Source organism: Megalops cyprinoides, chromosome 12 (assembly GCF_013368585.1).
Source record: "Megalops cyprinoides isolate fMegCyp1 chromosome 12, fMegCyp1.pri, whole genome shotgun sequence".
In the NCBI taxonomy this organism is placed as follows: Eukaryota; Metazoa; Chordata; class Actinopteri; order Elopiformes; family Megalopidae; genus Megalops; species Megalops cyprinoides.
The window spans coordinates 36,134,696-36,154,217 of record NC_050594.1 but is presented as its reverse complement, the minus strand read 5'-3'; the positions used below and the strand labels follow the sequence as shown (position 1 = coordinate 36,154,217).

Here is a 19,522-nt window from a genome sequence, read left to right as displayed (position 1 = left end):
CTCGCACTATCTGGTCTGTATCTTCCCCCCTACCCGGCTTTGGTGAGCACACTATCTCTCTATAGGGCGTACTGATCAGTTCCTGGAACTCTAACAATTCAGGATTACTGTGGAGTCCAACTAGTTGGGCCTCGAGATCAAGAATCTTGCTCTCCAAGTGCTCAACAAGTTGACAACGATCACAAATGAACTCATCCTGGAGGTCTCCCTCCAGAAATCCGATCATCCGGCAACTCTTGCACAGTTTTGGCCACATTTATTTCCCCTAAGTGAACTTAAGTAACTAACTTTCCCTAAATAAAGACTTACTGCCGAGAAAGAATTACCAACTAAAAAAGTGCTAAAAGCACCAAAGTGGTTCAGAAGTCAAAGGCAGAAATTAAACACAAGAAATGCCACTTAGTCAAGATACAATAAACTACGCCTACAGTTCAGCAAAAGCAAGCGCGCTAACACAACCAGAATCAGGATATCCTAAAGGGAAATGCAGAAGAACGGTAAAAAAACAAAGTAAACAAATGAACTGGCTGGCTAGCTAAACTACCCAACTAGCTAGCTGAAGTATGCTACCTAGAGATTTAAAAATTTGCTCCCGAGAGGGTGAAAAACCACAAAAAAAACCTCTCGTTGGCTAGAATATGTGCCAAATTATCTGTTTGCTAACGAGATAACTCATTGGCCACACTTCAACGGAGAAAAAAAGTGGAAAATTCCCTCTCTGTCCCTAATGGCAAGAAAAGATTCAACTTTAGGAGCAGATCAGAGCTCCCTTTATTTAATAGCTAGATTTATAGCCCCGATTTTTATTTTTATCCGTTTGGATGCAGGAGCAGACAGGCCACTCCACAAACACAGCACGAACTAGTCAGGCAAGAGCAGTCGAGCAGTCTATAAGGGTGTACCCTATACACTATGGGTGCACACTATTGGCGCACACTGTTTGGCATACTCTATGCTGTATGAGTATGCTCTGTACTCTATGGGTGTACATTCTTGGTGTACTCTATGGGCAGTGCACTATGGGCATACTGTATACTCTATGGGCACACACTATGGCGTAGGCTATAGGAGTACTCTATACTCTACGAGTGTACTCTATGGATCTGCTCTGTACTCTATGCTCTGTCTGAATACTCTGTGGTCTTTTGGCATACACTGTAGGTGTACTCTACACTCAAGGATGTATTCTATAATCTATGGGTGTACTCTAGGGTCTATGGGCATACAGTAAGAGCATACTCTATATTTTATGGCTGTGCGCATTGGCTGTACTGTAGGGTCTATGGTGCACTCTCTATGGTCTGGCGTACCTGGTGGTAGGGTCAGCTGACCTGGGAACGAGAGGTGTCTCTGTTCAAGCAATGTTGCCCTGCCTGGATGACTGACAGCGGTTGGGTCCAGGAGGATGGAGTGGCCGGTCAGCAGGCACTCCCCTGTGGCAGTCAGTCCAGGCCTCTGTCCCTCACTGACCTCCCCTGAGCTGTGGTCCTCATCCCAGGATACCTATGGAAATACTAGCATTATTTTCCTTTGTGGGACTGAGCAGTTTACAGCAACACTTTTAGGTCCCATTAAATAGCTGAAAATAACTAAAGTTTTCATAATTATCAAATTATGAAATCATTATTAATATTAACTGCAGTGCCTGCCATTCTTCCATTACTAATGATTTTGGGACAGACAGCACAAGACAATTAAAGGAAAGGACAATTAAAAATCCTCTCATACACAGTGTAGCCTTTTGAGCTGTGCTCCAAGCCATTGTTCTGACACTGGTTGGTGCAGTGTTGGCAGTTCATTCCCCTCCGCCCCACAGTGAGGATACCAGTAAGGATGGATGGGGGGCACAAGGGTTATGAGATTTCTTCTCTAAATTTGAAGGAGTGTGTGGTTGCCAGTGGCTAGTTCAGGGTTTTAGGGCAGGGAAAGGTGACTGAAGTGTAGTAACAGGTCAAGATTCTGCCAGTTGGTGCCATGGGTCTGATGAGAGTAGGTCTGTGAGAGTAGGTTGATGATGGTGCACCGCCCGCAACTCCCTGCAATAAGTTGCTTCTTCCGTTGGAAGGCCATAAAAGTTTTATTGCTTTTGGCAACGTGCACAACCCACTCTAGTCTGTAAAATCAGGAAATAAATGTTCTCCATCTGCGATACCAGATGGAGTCCCTGACTCCTCCTTCCATGTCCAAGCTGAAACCAGGTTCAGAGGCCGCACATGTACAGACCACACTTAAACCAAACCTTACATTGTCCCAGCCCCTGTGGATTGCGGTTATCCTGAACCCTTTACCTGAACAAGCTTTACACACTGCATGTGATGCCATGCAACACGTTTTACTGCTCATCACTCTTTTCAGATGAACACAGCAACAGTATATAATAACATGATATATAAATACAATATATAAATACAAAAATATCAGGTACTGGAGTCACTATATCTGATTTAATTAATCAAATTTGAAACACAAAATTAGAAAATGTAGATAACTGCAAATGATGTAGTGACAATGTAGCGAACTGAATTAAAATACCTGTAAATATGTAAGATATTAACCATTTCTGATCCTTACCTTCAAGTTTCAAATAGGTAATGTATCTAACTTGTTACATTTATCTCAGCCTACCATTTTCTAAACAATCCTAGTGAATGCCCACATAAATGGCACGAATCCACTCATTCAGATGGAATTCTTAGCGCCTCTCTAGTCAGTGTGGTTTATGTGTAACAGAGGCTAATGCACATGGGACGGTTCACATCGTGTGATGCTATGGTGTGATACTCCATACCCCAGAGTGACAGGGGACCGTCTGCGCGGCCATCAGTCCCTCATCCATCTTGGCAAGTAGGGAGAGGATGGGGTTGCGGTGGGACAGGACATGGGGCCTCCTCACCACTTGGCCCTCACTGGGGGGGTCATAGTCCTGACAATGAGACGAGAAGCCACTGTCATTTTCACCGGAGGTTAGAGGATTACACACAGAGCCGCGTGCTCAGTGCAGCTGGGCATAGACGTGGCTGCAGCAGACTTGGGTCAAGGATCCAGCATGCATCACACATGTGCTATCTAATAGCATGAAGAAAGTGAAGTACTGTGTGTGTGTGTGTGTGTGTGTGTGTGAGTAAGCCTGCGTGAGTGGCACTCACTATGTCCAGGACTCCATGTAGAGAGCTGCTGAGACTGGTGTTGAAGGCAGGCGCAGAAAGTCCTTCTTCGGTCAGAACTGGGGGGGGCACAGAGACCATGGTCAATCAGACATCAAGGGCTGTCACCAGTTCAGTGTGACCCAAACAGGAAATGATGATGTACTTTTCCATCAAAAAGAACCTGAACCATGCTGAGGTGTGTTAATTTTAGTTCTGGTTTACTACTGGTCATGACTGTTACACTCACATGTAAGTGCCCATCTGGCTAGAGCTGAGTACCATGCTACCGCTCCTGTGACTGTGGCACACATAGCTCAACCACCTTTATTCATGTCTCCAGCTGTAACACTGCCCCCTTGTGGCCTCTGTTAGCCTGATGCCACAGTGAACCTCACCCCCACAAACTGTTTACATCTATTCATGGCAGGTTGCCTCAGTATTTCACTTCAGGGTCAGTTTGGAGTTTTGCCAAATTCAGACTTTACTCAACTTCACACTTCTAACAAAGGAATTATCAGAGTGACTCACAGTGCATTACAGAGAAATAATTCAGCATTAAAACTGACATACTGTGAAATACAATACAATGTCCAATACAACGATTCACCTTTGATAATGGTATACAAGACAATGTGCTATACATGATATTTCAGCTGTACTGGTTTATTAATAATGCTCTAATGCAGTGTTGTATTATTCGTCATAGCAGGGATCTCCATGGGTTTATACAAAACTTTTCAATAAGCAACTGGGGTGAAATAAAATCCTGCAGTGGCTGTTCAAGAAAGAAGCTGAGGACCCCTGGTACTTAGTGACATATATACTGTACTTAGCACCTTCTAATTATGTAAGACTTTCTCTTGTTAGGATAGAAACCTTCCAAAATCCTCTTACTAGTGTAAATTGCAAGGGGACTTATGTACCTATAGCTGCTGCCATTGCGCCAGAGCTGAGCAGCAGCTCCCCCTCAGAGATGTGTCTGCCAGCTGCATCCGTCCCGGTGATGGACAGGCATAAGCTGCTGTCCTCAGTGGAGGAGGAGGGAGGAGGAGGGGGTGTCTCATGCAAAGGAGGTGGGGCTGGTGAGCGTAAGGGTGGGCCTGTAGGTTCAGGCGGAACAGGTGGGGCAGGGGATATCAGGCTGACAGGCTCCTCCTCCTTGGCCACAGACATCACCCTGTGGGCGGAGTTTTAATTAATTAAGGAAGTGAACCATGATAACATCCATAGAGCTATATGCTTTGTTTTTAGCTGATCAGAGACATCTTGGCATGCAACTTCCATACTAGAATTAACACCTCAACAAAATTTATTATCTACTCTGTTAGAGTATTTGCTATATCAAAGTAAAATACAATCCATCTGCTATAGTTTTTTTTTTATCACAAGATGGGAGTTTTTTAATGGAAATACAGATAATTATTCAAGGAAATTAAGGCAACAAAACAATAAATGAGTAAAATGACACTTTTGGTAGTAAAAATGAAATCTGTTTCCAGGGTGTGTCTGCCTGCACAGTGAAATTGCATTCTGACTGTTGAGTAAAAAGAACATACTGATTCAGAAAAAAATGGTATAAAATAATTAGATGTATGAGTGATTCTGTGTCTACTATTTTAAACCATTCCCTATTCCCACAGTGAAATACACAAAAGCGAACCTGATAGGAGTTTTATGATTTTTGGCACTGGATATTACTGTTGCTGTTACTGTTATTACTATTACTCTGTGAATGCAAATACTGTATTAGTATAAACTCTTATATGAGGTAACTTTTAATAAGCTGTCTGAGAAATTTAAATTGTTTTATGGGATTCTTTCTGAAGACTGTCCATATTGTGAAAAATAAACCAACAATAGCAGTGCAAATGTAAGATATTTGTGGAAAACATGCAGCTCCATCACTGGATGTGCACAATAATTCAGAAACCATGAAACCACAGAAATCAAAAATCCTCATTTTATGTTCAGTTGCTAACAAAATCCTTTATTCATTCTGTTATTGCGTTTACATTCATCTCAGTTTTTGGCTCCAACAAAGAATTTGGAAAAGTTGCATGTTCTGAACTTTTAACTAAATGAAGGTATACCCCTGAATGACTCAGGAACATGCACTATCCTACCAAAATCATGGGACACCCCACCAGACTAAACAGGTTTGACTGCGTGCAGTTTGAAGAGAATAACATTAGAACATTGCGGTGGCATGCACAGAGCCCCAGCCTCAACCCAACAGAACAAATTTGGGATGAACTGGAACATATAATCAGGGTCAAGATGGCCCTCATTAGTAGTGGAGCTTATTAATGCTTTAAAGGAGGTGTGGAGCACAATATCACCAACTTTCTACCAGAAATAAGTAGACAGTCTTCCGCAGCGCATTGAGGCAATTATTAAGGCCAAAGGTGGGAAGACATACCATTCATTTCTAAGAATAAAGACATGCTTTATTCATAACTACCTTTGCAGAGTAGCTGCATTTAGATAGGATAATGTTTTTGTGATTTTAGTTTGCACAATTGCAATTCAGGAGTCAGGAGCAATTTCTGGTGAGAGGTTTGAGCATCTGGACATCTATAAATTATGAACAATATACTCTGCTAAGGTAGCCAGTTGAAATGTTGACTGAATACCTATTAGAAAAATTCTTAGCTTAACTGAAGACCTTCTTAGTGTGTCCTAACCTTTTGCCATTTTCATGTAATTTACTGGAAGCACACATTTATATAATATGTATTTCAGACAGCTTTGAACCCTGTGTCCTAATTTTAAATATACTGGACCTTTTGTGCTGTTTTCTTTTAACCACACACACCAGTAATAGCATTCTGAGATACTGCACTGACCCCTTTAACCACACACACTAATAACAGCATATAGAGATACTGCACTGACCCCTTTAACTACACACACTAGTAACAGCATTCTGAGATACTGCACTGGCCATATCATTCAATTCACACTAGGGGCTGCTGTTGCTTAGATATCGCTCAGTATGTTTGTTAAATTTCCTTTGTGTGAAGCTAGAGAGAATTAAAACTCTGACCTGCTTTGACCCACCATTGATTAAAATTCATATTAAAGCCAACATGTTTTTGTGCCAATAACCGCTGTTATAACTTGTGTGGATCAGGAAGACTGGTGTGTCAGAGTGCCAAAGGTCAGTTCTGTTGTGGGAATTGTTTTAAAAATTTACTGAGCAGCTACAATCAAACATAGGCCAAAATCTCACAGATGCTTAAAAGTAATGGAAGACAGAATATCCCAAAAATCTTCACCTAATCTGCCTGGAATTGTTTCTTCAGTGTAACCCTGAAGTACCCCTGAATAAATCCAAATCTCTCATTTTAAACATTCTTGTAAATTTGGGCGATGGCTATAATGTGACCCAAACTTTACCCACAGACACAATAAACAGCCTTTTGTGTGAAATGTTACTATTTTATCTTGCTTAAAGTGTCTATAACAGTATCTCAAATGCTGGAGAGATTTTTTTTATTACTAATTTAAACCTGGATGTGTCAGTGGTTAAATCAGGGACCAGTTTGAAGTTGTGACAGATTAAATTCCAGCCCATGGTGTGTGTGTTTCCTAATGGACTGCAGTGGTTTGGCTACAGGTGGACTTACACTGGTCTATAATACTGTGCCAGCTCTGTGCTTTCGCAGTGTGGGTCCTCCTCCTCCAGAGGGAGCTCTGCATCTCCCCAGGGGTTGCTGTGGTGCTTGGCAGACTCTATGCTCTGGTTGGTGGGAGGAGCTATGGGCATGGTCACCCAGGGTGGAGCGGGGATGGGAGTAACAGGGGGTGTGGCCACTGGGCTCTGCTCTGGCTCTGAGGGCACCATTGTACATTCACATGTTGGTAAGCAGTGATGACAGTGAGAAAAGTGAAAGCATCAACAATAATCACATTATTTAACATGAAACTATACATGTTTCAAAACAAATCACTAAAATGAGCATGACTTGATATTTATATGGTCAACTGTGAGCTTTATAATCCAAAACATATCAGTCACACCTCTGCAATCATTAATCAAAAAATTTCAACAGTAAGTGGTATGAAGCCCTGTAACTGCTTTTTGTTTTTAAGTGAATTCCACCATCAACATGAATAATAGTAAAATTGTTTTCCCAAACTGACCAATAGGAAAATCTGGACTAATGCAGAACAGCAGTTTCCCTGTGATGACCTCATACACAGGTAGAGATGAAACGATTATAAATATCACGATTATAGTGACCAAAATTATCACGATATTGTTAAAATGTGCTGAAAATGTTCAAAAAGTACTGATACACAAACTGAAATCATTTCACCAAGTTTTATATTGAAAACCAGAAATTAGCCGCACTATGTACTTTTTGTTTGCATAAACATTAAAATAATAACATAGCCAATACAAACATATGTAAACATATGAAAACAATATCAAAAGCATTAACATTAAAGGTGGCACCATGTGGCCATGAGAGGTAACTGCACTTTGTGCATATTGCAGATAAGAAAACAGTATTAAATACTGGCTCACTGGCTCACGTTAAATTTTAACATGAGTTTTTCAAGGCGCGGTAATGTTTTAATGATAATTAAAATTTGAAACGGTAATACGAATTGTTGCGGTTTACCGTGAAACCGGTAACCGTTTCATCCTGTCACAGTATTTAATGTGAGTTTTTCAAAGCGCGGTAATTAACTGCAGTTTTAATGATAATTAAAATTTGAAATGGCAATACTAACCGTTGCGGTTTACCGTGAAACTGGTAACCATTTCATCCTGTCACAGTATTTAACGTGAGTTTTTGAATGCGCGGTAATCGCGGTTTTAATGATAATTAAAATTTGAAACGATAATACTAACCGTTGGGAATTTTACCGCGGTTTACCGTGAAACCGGAAACCGTTTCATCCCTATACAAAGGTATAGTTCCAGTCTACCTGAAGCCACCAATGTCCAGTTGACCCACCATAGAGTTTACAGTGTCCTGCATAATAGCAAGCAAATGTAATAGGAATGTAGCATGAAGGACTGTAAACCAGTGACTTCAAGCACTAGCAGCTGCTGAAGCTTGCATGTAGATAAAATCCCCAGTGTCAAGAGCATGCTCCAGCACGACAAACAAGCACACCCAGGGAAAGTGATCTGCAGCCTTAAGAGAAGCCTGGTGAGCAGAGGGGTGGAGCTGTGACCCAGAATGTGAGCTTGCAGGGTTCCGCTCTGACCTGGGGGCCCTGGGTCCTGGGGTTTGGCTGGGACTGCCGGCCTTGGGGACTCGAGGTTGGACCCCTGCTCTGACAGCTCCGGGGTGCCAGGGGGAGGTGATACTCTGGCCACGGGCAGGGGGCTCCCTCTGGGGCTGGGCCAGGGTGTCGGTACAGGGGTGGGCACCTTCGTCTCCTTAAAGAACACGACACACGCTCACATAGTCACAATGTGGTTTAAAATATTCAATAGAATGAAACCACAGGATGAAACACACACACACTTGCGCACACACACACACATATGTGCAGGCAGAAACTATAGGTAAATCTCAATAAGTGCAGGGAAACAATCTGTCTCAGACTCTAAATTGTCAAATATTTTTGTGTGATTACTCATTTATTTATTTAAACAAAAAAATCAAGCAAACTATCAGTCAGCAGATTATAGGATTTAGCAGCTGGAGGTTTGGTCTGACTTCCAGCCCAAGCAGGGGAAGATGACACTGTGGATAACTGTAGCCATTGGTTAAAGGAAAAGGGTACTGTGTGTAACTGCAGTCATTAGATACTTAAGGAAGGTGCTATGGGGAACTGCAGCCATTGGTTACTTGATCAACCCACCCCTTTTCAAGACTGCACCATAGAAGCAGGCAATACTACTGAGACTGCTATCCTAGCCACAGGTAGGGAACATTCGTGTTACACAGTTAGTACTAGTACTGCTTTGTTTACTCAGCCAATCCAGTTGTAGAAATGGGCTTTAGAATTTGTTAGACTGTGGGATATGCAGGGTGTCCTGGATAAGGGAATCTACTGTGCAAGTGAGTAAAGTGAACTTTAACAGGCCAGGTCTCTGCTACTACAGAGCAGCAGGAGGCAGAAAGGGACCTGTGTAGTGGCTCTGCTCTCACCGCTGCGACTGGAATGTCCTGAAGGGGGGCGGGGGAGATGGTGACGGGGCCTCTCTGTCCCTCTCTCTGGCCCAGCATGAAGGCCACAGTCTCCTCCAGGGCATCGTTCACGTAGCAGCGGATCAGGTCCGAGTCCACAGCCAAGCCAGCGTCCACAAACATCTGCAGGCCCTTACCCCTGGCAGCCTCCACTGTGAGGATGAGAAAGCATCTATGAGCAAGCTTGTCAAATGCACCCAGCTGGGACATCAAAGCATCTCTGAACAAGCTCCTCAACCCCACCCACCTAGAACATCAGAACATCACTGAGCAAACTTTCACAGTGAAGTCCCTCACCCAGGAGTCACCCCTTAGATTTAAAACTTAAACTTCACGTCCAGTGCTCTAACCAGCACACCGTGTGCTACTCTAATGTTGCAAGGGCACCTGCCAAGCTGCTAGTGTTTCTGGGCATGCTATTTTGCATTGGACCATGACAACTCTCTCTGAGTAGACTGTGGATGAAACTCAGTGAGACCTGGTGTAACTTACTAAGAGAAAATGTGCAGAGAGCTGCACACAGTGTAAAAAGAGGCCTCAAATCTCATCCAGAACCCCACTCTCTCCATCACAGGCCAGCTCTCTATCACAGATTACTTCAGCACCTTCAGTTTAAAAAACGAAAAAGTGCCTGCAGACATGGCTGGGCGTTTGATACACCATTGATTCTGTTATTAAAGTAAAGTGAAAACTAATGGTCCAGCAAGCTTACGCTGCCTCCATCTTCGGTGGTGCGAGCAGTAAACCCAATTGAAATCTGGAAGCAAAAGAGCTGCAGGAGATGAGGGAGGGTAATTTGACTGTAATGAAAAAAGAGGGTGCTGTGGGGCTTTGCTGTGCCTCTGACAATCTGATACTCAGGTGCTTGCGCTTACAACAACAGTGACCCAGTTTTAACCCTGCCACTGCTGGCTCTACAGTAGGGAGCTCAATAATGGGGTGCCAACACCACAACTGTGCAGTTTCTCACCACATGGGAGCCATTCTGGCTCCTTGTAAAATTGGTGTCATCACTTTAAACCCATAAATGCATAAACTGGAACACTTGTTTAAGGATATCTCCACTTGGTCTGTGTGCTACTATGAGTCAAGCTGCACATATTTACAGTGATTAGGTCATTACAGCTGCTTTAGAGGAGCCTTGCATTCAGGGGACTAGCCTGGGTCACCTATGCAACCAGTGATGTCTTTACCACTTGAGCTCCTGGAGCCTTGGGGTGGTACTTTGGTATGTCACTTTCAAATGCTCCTTTTAATATGCTCTTTTAAGAGGTCCCTGACTCTTTCACTGATGCATTGTATATTGCACTATGGTGCTGCAGTTAGGATGTCTCATGACAGTCCGAGCCGGGAGACTGCTCACCTATGTCAGAAGTAGAAATGCAGCTGTCCTCAGGCTCCGACTGGCTGGGACACTCCACCTGGGCATGTAGGGGGTACATCTCTGTGATCACCCTAGCCATCAGCTGCTGCTCCACCCTAAAAACAAGCAGGAGAATGAGAGTCCAGGGCTTCTTTCTCAGGAAACATGAACTGAAACATCAGCTTTGCGCACATTCAGGACCACGATTCAACTCCCTCTCCATTCTGCCTCCAACTCTACAGTCCTGCTTGTGGTTGACTTGAAATTCGTCCTTAAATACATCCTTGTGCCAGATAGGTGAGAGCCCACACTCCAGTGTCCTCCTGATCAGTGATGCTACTGTTTCTAAAGCAGGGAGCCCAGTTACGATTGGGCTGTATTAATAGTCCACTGCATTTTTTTGATAGACATTTGTTCACGGAGTGAGAGGCCAATAGCCTGAGAATCAAAGGGTGGAGCTATGGGGGAAGGATCTTTACTTGAAATGACTAAGTAAGGCAAGATCATGACAATATCAGTAACACTCAGGAGAACATTCAATCCAACCTCAGTGGCACATTGTCGTGAACTTTGAATGATTAATATAAGTAAGCGATACATAATTTTTTTTGGGTGAATGAGATGAATCACAAAATAAAAGTAACCCATGCTACCATTCCTTCAACAAGCATTGCAACAAGGCAGCTCCTACACTTGCCTCCTTCCCAATAAACACACACACACACACACACACACACACACACACAGACACACACACACAGACACACACACACACACACACACACACACACACATACACACACACACACACCTCTCCCTACTTCCCACTCAAATAAGAAAAAATAGTTTTCACAAGGTAGAAGACACAAAAAGTCTCAAGTGGAAAAAAAACCATAACACTTGGAGTGACTTTTGAGTTACTGAAATCAATGTGATGAGGGAACTTCTGTTTTCCTCACACCTTGGCTAGGTTGGAGGTTAGCCATATTTCTGCTGCTGCCATTGATGTGCTGACATTGTAAGTCAAAAATAATTGTAGAGAAATGCTGCTCAAAGCCCAGCAGTACACCGCACATAACAGCATCACATTCAGGCAGAGATGCCATTAGCTGGGCAGCTCAGCTCTGTGTGTGGGTCTCACCAGTCCACCAACCGGTTCTCCAGGGCCTCTCTGTGCTGGATAGAGGTCAGGATGGGCTTGGGTCCTGGTAGCAGGCCGGCGGGCTGGGGCGGGAACGCTGGGCCATGGTACAATGTGGCTGGAGGTTTGGCAGAGCCATTTAACACGATGGGTGTGTCTGGAAGCTCCTCTTCCTCCGGCTCCTATTCCAGAAGAGAAGCCGAAGAGAGGGACAGCTGTTGAGTGCCTCATTTGACATTGGCAGAATTGCCCTTACACTTTCATACAGTCAGAACAAGGTTAACAGCCTGCTGTGTGTTTGTTAGGACAATTCCTTAACCTGACTGTCCATGTGCTTGTCTCTCTGGCAGTGGAGACAGAGGGGACTGTGTTTAGCTGGCCACATTATCTCATTCCTGAGTCAAGAGAGTCCTTTTTACTGCCAAAACGGGGGACTATTTGAAGTTTATTACTACTTCAGCAAATACATTGCTACTAAGGCTGAGGCATTTAGGGACTTTTGGATCGGGAGACTTTTGGAGCGTGATCAGGATGTGAATGCGTAACAGTATTAATGGAGCTCAGTATTTTTTCCTGGCTAGGTGTCCTGTTTACTTGGTTTGTTTTTTAAAATGAAATATTTTATTGGGCTTGTGGAGGAAAAAAGCATGCCTGCCAAAGCAAGGATGCAGGCCATTCTCCAGAATCTTAATTAATTACTAACAGTGAATTGCTAATCATTAACTGAAATTTCAACAACAAGCATTTTGTTTTTGGATCTTAACTTAATGGAAACATTTATTCTAGTCTTAATTAGCACAAAAATAATCAGTACAGGCAAAAAACAATGTATTAAATTCTTTTATTCATTTTGTGTAATATTTATGCTAGTAAATTGTCTGTCATGAGAAGTCTGATTGAGGGCAAAAAAGCACTGAGCACTGATCAGCACATCCATCAAAGCTAGACTGAGTCTAGCATCGAGTTGCACTGGAATGTCACCTACCAAAACAAAGGTATCTACTGTTCTCTATGCAGTGCTTCTGTTCATCAACAATTTACGGTTCAGCAACAATCATTTACGGAATTTTGGAAGCCTGGATAGAAAATGTAAAAGGCATTTGTCTTTTGGACAGACAAGAAAATGTGTTGCAAACTCTGATTTATCATTACAGAGAACACTGTGCAGCATAACACTGGGAATGTGCACAAAAGGTCTACAGCTACAGAGTGAACAGGCAACTTCTCATCTATAGAACAGACATTGCTGAACAGAAAGCGACAGCAAAGTCTATTAGTCAGCTACATCCAGAGCCCTGCTCATATGCTGAAAAGAAACAGGCACATTGGCTGGGAGCACACACATAGACAAGGGCAGCATTTTTCTATCATGACAAAATAGGACAATCATCTTTACCAAGCATTTAGAGTAATGGTGACAGATCGTCAGGTAATAACTGTAATGATAGATCAGTCAAGCCCGTATCTTTTTTTAACCACATCAGCATTGGCAGGTGGAAATACTGGTATCCATCTTGGCCTTGAAAAACCTGTATCAGTCGACCTCTATTTTACAGATCCTTATCATTCTCTCAATTGCATTTAATAGAATAGAATGATCTTTATTGTCATTAAACACTGTTACAATGAAATATCCAGTAAATAAATCCCAGGTACAAGGAAATTTGCCTATAAATAAATCAACCATTCAACAATAATGATAACAATAAATTATAATAAAATACACTTCTAACAACAACACTAAGGAAGCTGGAAACTTTTCTAGAAACAAGCTGATTGATTCAGCTTCAATCACTGACCTAAAGAGCACAAAATTGCTGTGCCCTGAGTAACTAGTTAGTTGCATCCCTGCCTCCAGTAACCTATTCAGTATTTCTTTCTTTCTCCATTTGCCTTGTCTACCATCTATCCATCCCTCTTACTCTGGCTCATTCTCTCTTGCAAAGGGTCAAGTTAAGGACAGACTGTACCAAAAAAAATAATATGTACAGAATTATTAGTTGTACAGTAGATTATGTAGAATAGCTAGTGAAATACGTTGCAAAACATTACACAATACCATATCCCACAGCTGTTTTCTGTATTTTTAAATATGGTTTCCAATCAATTCTCAGTTTTAAAACTGAAATTGAATTTGTCATGTTTTCATTTTTCTTAGATTACGCAAATTGTTGCAATTTAATGGAGCTATTTCTCACTCTTATTAAGAAATTCTAATATTCAAACATTTACACATTAAATCACTTGTAGTATCACTTGTAAAAACTCAAGTTCAGAAAATGAATTGTGTCAGCTTCATACCTTGCTAGCATGTAGGTTTTCAAATTCTGATCTGCCCTCATCAAAACAGCGATCACACATAATTTAACACTCCGTTTAACATCTCTGTTACCAAAAACTGTATATTAAAGGGCTGCAACATGGCTCTATTCTAGGACCAACCTTTCTGAGGTATGCTGAGGATTAAGGCTGTACATATTGTTCAGCAAATATTGTAAATTAATCTTGATAAAAAGTTTACAACACACTATCAACCTTGTGCTATCAGATAGGCTAGCTTGTGTGGCCATTGGTAGACAGCTGAAGTTATCACTTATATGACAGGCAGCCTACCAACCTGAGGTGGTACTATGGTGTAGTGGGAACTGTGCTTATAACCACTGTGCAAAATACCCCGTGGCAATCGGGGAGTCCTCCCTACTCATACCTGGCAACATTTGGGTTTCAAAATATGGGAAATTTTTTTAGGGGTGGATTGTAAATAAATAAGTAAATAAATAATTGTATGTAGTGTGTGGATTGTGTTTCATAGATGATCTGGCAACTTGGGTAACGTCAGACAAACATACAAAACTTATGGATCCGTGTATGACGATTATTCCTAATAAAGTTTGCCATGCAAATTACAGGAGTTTCCCGGGAGAAACAACAAAACAGGAGGGCGCTGGGAGATGGCCTTGGAATACGAGAGAAACCCAGGAAAAACGGGGCTATTTTCAGGGTAATTTCACTACCTTTACTTTTAAGCTCTTATCTTGGTCATTACAAGGACAAGCCATACATGCTGTAGCCTATCTTGTTTTTTTTTTCAGAACAGTCTAGGCTATCCAGATCTTCCATCATTTGATATGATATTTTGCATTTGCAGATTTTTTATATTAGCCTTTATATAAAATAAAAAAAATATTGTGTCTTATGAAATTATGTTTTTACATGTATCTCACCATAAAATGCTGGCAGTAGAGATATCTTTTCATAATTGTGTAGGGGAGATTTTCTGGAATCTGGCAATATCAGAACCATGATGGTAGGATACTCTAGTTAGCAATTTGAAAAAATATGTGCTTAGTGCCTTAGTGAAGTCTTGTCATTGAATCATTGGATGAAGAATGTGCTTCATTTTATGAAAACCTGAGCACGTCTTTTGACCACAACTTTTGAATCATTGCAATGAAAAGCAAATACGTTATTTTGTGTTTATTTTTCATACAAAGTGGGATGTAATGTCAGCCATATGTTGGAGACAATGCAGAAATTTGCTGTGATTTCAAAACCAGATTACTCACTTTGTCGCACAGAGAAACAACGAGTATCATCGGAAAGGGTAAGTTACGCTGTTTATTTTGATATGCGGTATGTTGTGAAGTGATAGGGACTTCGTGACTTATTCAACCGAGAAGCAGGAGTGTGAAAATGGGTGAAGAAATTAGTAAAGATATTTCTTTGCAGAAGTTTGATCTGTCTTCATAACGTGATTACTTCGGTATGTATAAATATGTGACTAGCATCATAAAGCTCCAGTTCCGCTCTTCCTTGTGATATGTGTTCCATATCTATGCAATGACGAGTTCATGAGTAATTCAAACAAGAGTAATGGGTGTGAAGATGGACGCAGAGCTGTATGCAGATTGTAAGAATGATTAAATTTGATGGAAATTCAAAATTATTTTTCTCGCTGACACTTCATTGCATAGACAAGCAACTAGCATCGTTAGCGATGAATACTTCGTGAGCAATTCAATCGAGAAGAAGGGATGTGAATTCGGACGCAGGCTGCATCTGTTGCACTTTAAGGGTTAAAAGACATTTTTAGTGACAATTGCAAGTGACAAATAATTTTTAAAAGATTTTTCCAGAGACCCCCCAAAATTTTGCTGTTGAAGCTTTCAGGGGATCTCAAGTGTCAATCAAGGGGTCTTGGACCCTCAAGACCCCCCGTATTTCACACCCTGCTTATAACTGCTTTCATTTGGGGTTATATGTAGCCAAAAAGTTGCTGATTCAATTCCCAGGTGAAGCACTGCCATTGTACCCTTGAGAAAAGGTCATACATAAACCTCAGTATGGCAAAGGAAAAAAAAGATTGCATAACACCTCCATTTGCATCCTAAAGCATCTCAGATTGACTTTAACCTAAAGCCTATCTAACTGCTTTCTTCACTCAAAAATCCATTCACCATTTAGCTCCCCCTTAAACACCATGCGCCCCATGCAGGGTAGCTGTAGTTCACGCTAAGGCCAAAGGAGGGCACTGTGGAATCACCAGTCCACTGACTGGTTTAAAATGTTTGTTTAAAAAATAAATAAATGAATAAAAACTTTTTTTCAGAGAACCACAAAGCATCTGTGTGTGACAAAGCGCACTGCTCTTGGATACACAGTAATGACTGCTGCATTATTTCTATGTTAACTGTGTGCCCTTGCAAGAACGTGCTGTAGTACCTGCCTAATGCCCCATTTTCTGCAGTGCTTGCACTGCTGGTTATCAGCATGTACGGGAGAAAGAGCCTTTGTCTGCATGACTGAGTGGAGAGTGCACACTGGACTGATTCCTTTAAAATCCAAGCATCATATTTCTCCTGTAACGTACCAAATGGCTCTCTTGTCTGAACTGTTTAAGCCTTTGTGCCACCACCCCCCTCCCTGAGGACACACAATGCACCACTTCATTATTTAGTCAGCTGGCAGAAAAGATTGTTTTTCCACCAACTTACAAATCTGGCTCTTTCATATTTTCAGTAGTTGTACAAGGAATCTTTAACTTCAATTTTGCCTAAACCTATAATTTTTTTGTCAAGATTAATTATAAGCACAGTTTACTGCGGACCTAAATGGATTTTGGCTCCAAGAAAGCCATCTGTCAATTAACAACAACATTCAGTGAAGGAGGAGTCTTGGAAGTATGACACAGATATAAAATAAAGTAGCCCCTGAGGGCTGTGAGTGAGACATCACATGACATTCCAGCCTCCTGAGATCACACACATCACACATTCAGACTGAGGTAAGGCTGGACACAGCTGGAAGGTACAAATGACATTGGAATTCCACCACTGTGTGCCAAAGCGCAAAAATGAAGTCCACCTAATTTTCAAAACATGATCAGTTACATACGGATTTCACTCATTACCAGGTGCAGAGAGAACAGGAGACAAAGTTAATATTATTAGCTAGCTACTGTCATTTAACTAATGTGTAACTAGTTATGATGTAAGCTATCAGGCTTATAAGAAAAGTTTCATGATGTAATCAGCAGGAAAAAGCCAGTAAACCTCGAAACATATAAGCCCCCTAGCATGCTCCCATCCAGTCAATTATGAAATCTGCTTTTTCACAGTAAAGGTACAATGAATGAGAAGGTAGACAGCTCAGTAATTAAGAGTAAAAACAAACTAGCTAGCTATATTGCTCAAATCTGCCCACTCTTAATTCTTCAGTCACACTGGTTGCAGTGTACAGTACCTGAGTTATAGTAGAGACAGCCAGGTAATCAGTTCCAGGGAAGACATTCTCTTCTTCCTCTTGTGATTGCTCCATTGTCTAAAATCCAAGAGAGGCTGATTTAGTTTGGTGGTAAAGTTTTTCTGGGTTAGCTGAAAACATGCTGAACACCCCTCACACTGTTTGAGCAATGCTATAAGGTTAGGCCTTAACTGACTGATTTTTCAATGTGCAAAGCTCTAACTTACAATAACGAACACAATCTCAGACACTATACAGAAAATATTACATTTGAATGGAATTTCAAGAAGATTAAAAGTTATGTTGTAATCAAAACCAAGTGCTACTAGCTGTAGTGTAATTTTCATTTGCAAAATATCACTCAAATGTATCAATTACAGTAACTTTACTTTCCACCTGGAATCCAACTGTTAATAGCCTTTAGAAATCATTAGATCATTAGAAATCCCTCCAAACAGACAATGGCAAAGTGGACATGTTAATGTGCTTCTGGATGGACCAGTCCTGAGCTAGAAATCAAAAAGTTGCTTAGCAAAAACCATTTTGTGGTTTTTGCTAAGCATAAGAAAATGTGAACATATTATCCATTGTACACAACTGTATGTCTTCCTGAAGTGCATTCCATTAAGTAACTTGATACCCGTAGAACCACACCTGGAAACCTCTCCTGCAAATCTCAGCTTACAAGCAAAGTTTACAAAGCACCAGATGCACTGCTCTTACACAAAGTGATGCAGGAAACTATACTCCATATCCGTTACAGCATCAGTAACAATTATAATATGAAGGATCTGTCTTTCACAATCATTTCCTAAAATCCCATTGATGAGATGAGCAGGAAGTGTGTATATAATGATTAGGCCATTTTTTCCAGAACTGCTAACACAGTTCTGAATATGTTTGTTTGATGTGATGCACTCTAATAGCGTAATATATCACGTTCAATACTTTGTAAACATTAATTCAATGGTCACAGGCCTCTCACTTCGGTAAATCTGAGATCCACCCAAGTGCAGGGTATATAGTATGCACTACAGTATATCAGAATGAATGGCAGCCAAATGCTAACCATCAAGCGTTCGAGAAATGGAAAAGCCTCTGAATGATTTATCTAGTAATACGGCAACATTAACACATGGGTAGATGCCTGTATCACTGCAGTCATGAACCTAAGCTTTCATAACCTGAGTCTGTGTTGGTTACCTCAGTTCATTTCACAATAGTGTCTGCTTGTGGTCTTTGTAAGAAAAAATGAGTATGGTAATACTTGAATTAACAGCCTCTCTCTCATTCATTCCAGCCAAAACATCTGCTAGCACAGAGATGACAGTGTGGCAGAGGACATACAGTAAAACTGGTAACGCAGTGGTAGAGCCAGTGGGGATACCCCCATTACAGCACCGTCAAAACTGCGGATATTGGGCAGGATGTGAGATTGACAGAGTTAATAAGTACGGAAACTGATTGTTCTGTTCGTGTTCAAAACATTGAGAATGTACTGGCAGACCATGCGTTCATTCTCCCCTCTCTTTAACTGTGACCTTCTACTTTTCCAATTCCACAAGCATAGAATGAACTGCCCGCCAACATAAGAACTCTGAGTCTCATGCTATCTTTCATCAATTTTCAAAGGCCACATTGTTACACAATGCACACCTTTCCTACTGTCTGTAATTTCTCTGCTGTTCATACAGAACAGTCATGTCCTCTAATTCCTTCACACATATATCTCAAATAACCCATATAATTTTTCTAATGTTTTCCTCAGCTGGTTATTAATATAAATAGTTATTTCTCTCTTCATCAGCAAGTTTCATCTCATGTCTCATCATTACTTCCTATCAGATTCACTCTAGACTCCTTGTTACATTTCAAATGTAATGGGGCTGATGTAATAGCACTGCTACATTTGATGTTAAGAAGGGAAGAAACAAAACCTCAGAGTACAAGTATTGGTATTCGCATTAGTATA

General features: G+C 41.3%; 1 protein-coding gene across 1 annotated transcript in view; it reads right to left on the bottom strand.

Annotated features, from left to right (window-relative positions):
• The window catches only part of kiaa0586 (KIAA0586 ortholog), a 192,103-nt gene that overhangs the window by 38,538 nt on the left and 134,043 nt on the right, over positions 1 to 19,522 (bottom strand). The window contains exons 19-28 of the mRNA XM_036542008.1: positions 17,551 to 17,628; positions 11,809 to 11,990; positions 10,668 to 10,783; positions 9,266 to 9,456; positions 8,373 to 8,547; positions 6,776 to 6,980; positions 4,070 to 4,323; positions 3,147 to 3,223; positions 2,789 to 2,923; positions 1,311 to 1,503 (exon numbers count right to left, since the gene is read on the bottom strand). Coding sequence (XP_036397901.1) covers positions 1,311 to 1,503; positions 2,789 to 2,923; positions 3,147 to 3,223; positions 4,070 to 4,323; positions 6,776 to 6,980; positions 8,373 to 8,547; positions 9,266 to 9,456; positions 10,668 to 10,783; positions 11,809 to 11,990; positions 17,551 to 17,628 — 1,606 coding nt within the window. The remainder of the gene's footprint in view (positions 1 to 1,310; positions 1,504 to 2,788; positions 2,924 to 3,146; positions 3,224 to 4,069; positions 4,324 to 6,775; positions 6,981 to 8,372; positions 8,548 to 9,265; positions 9,457 to 10,667; positions 10,784 to 11,808; positions 11,991 to 17,550; positions 17,629 to 19,522) is intronic.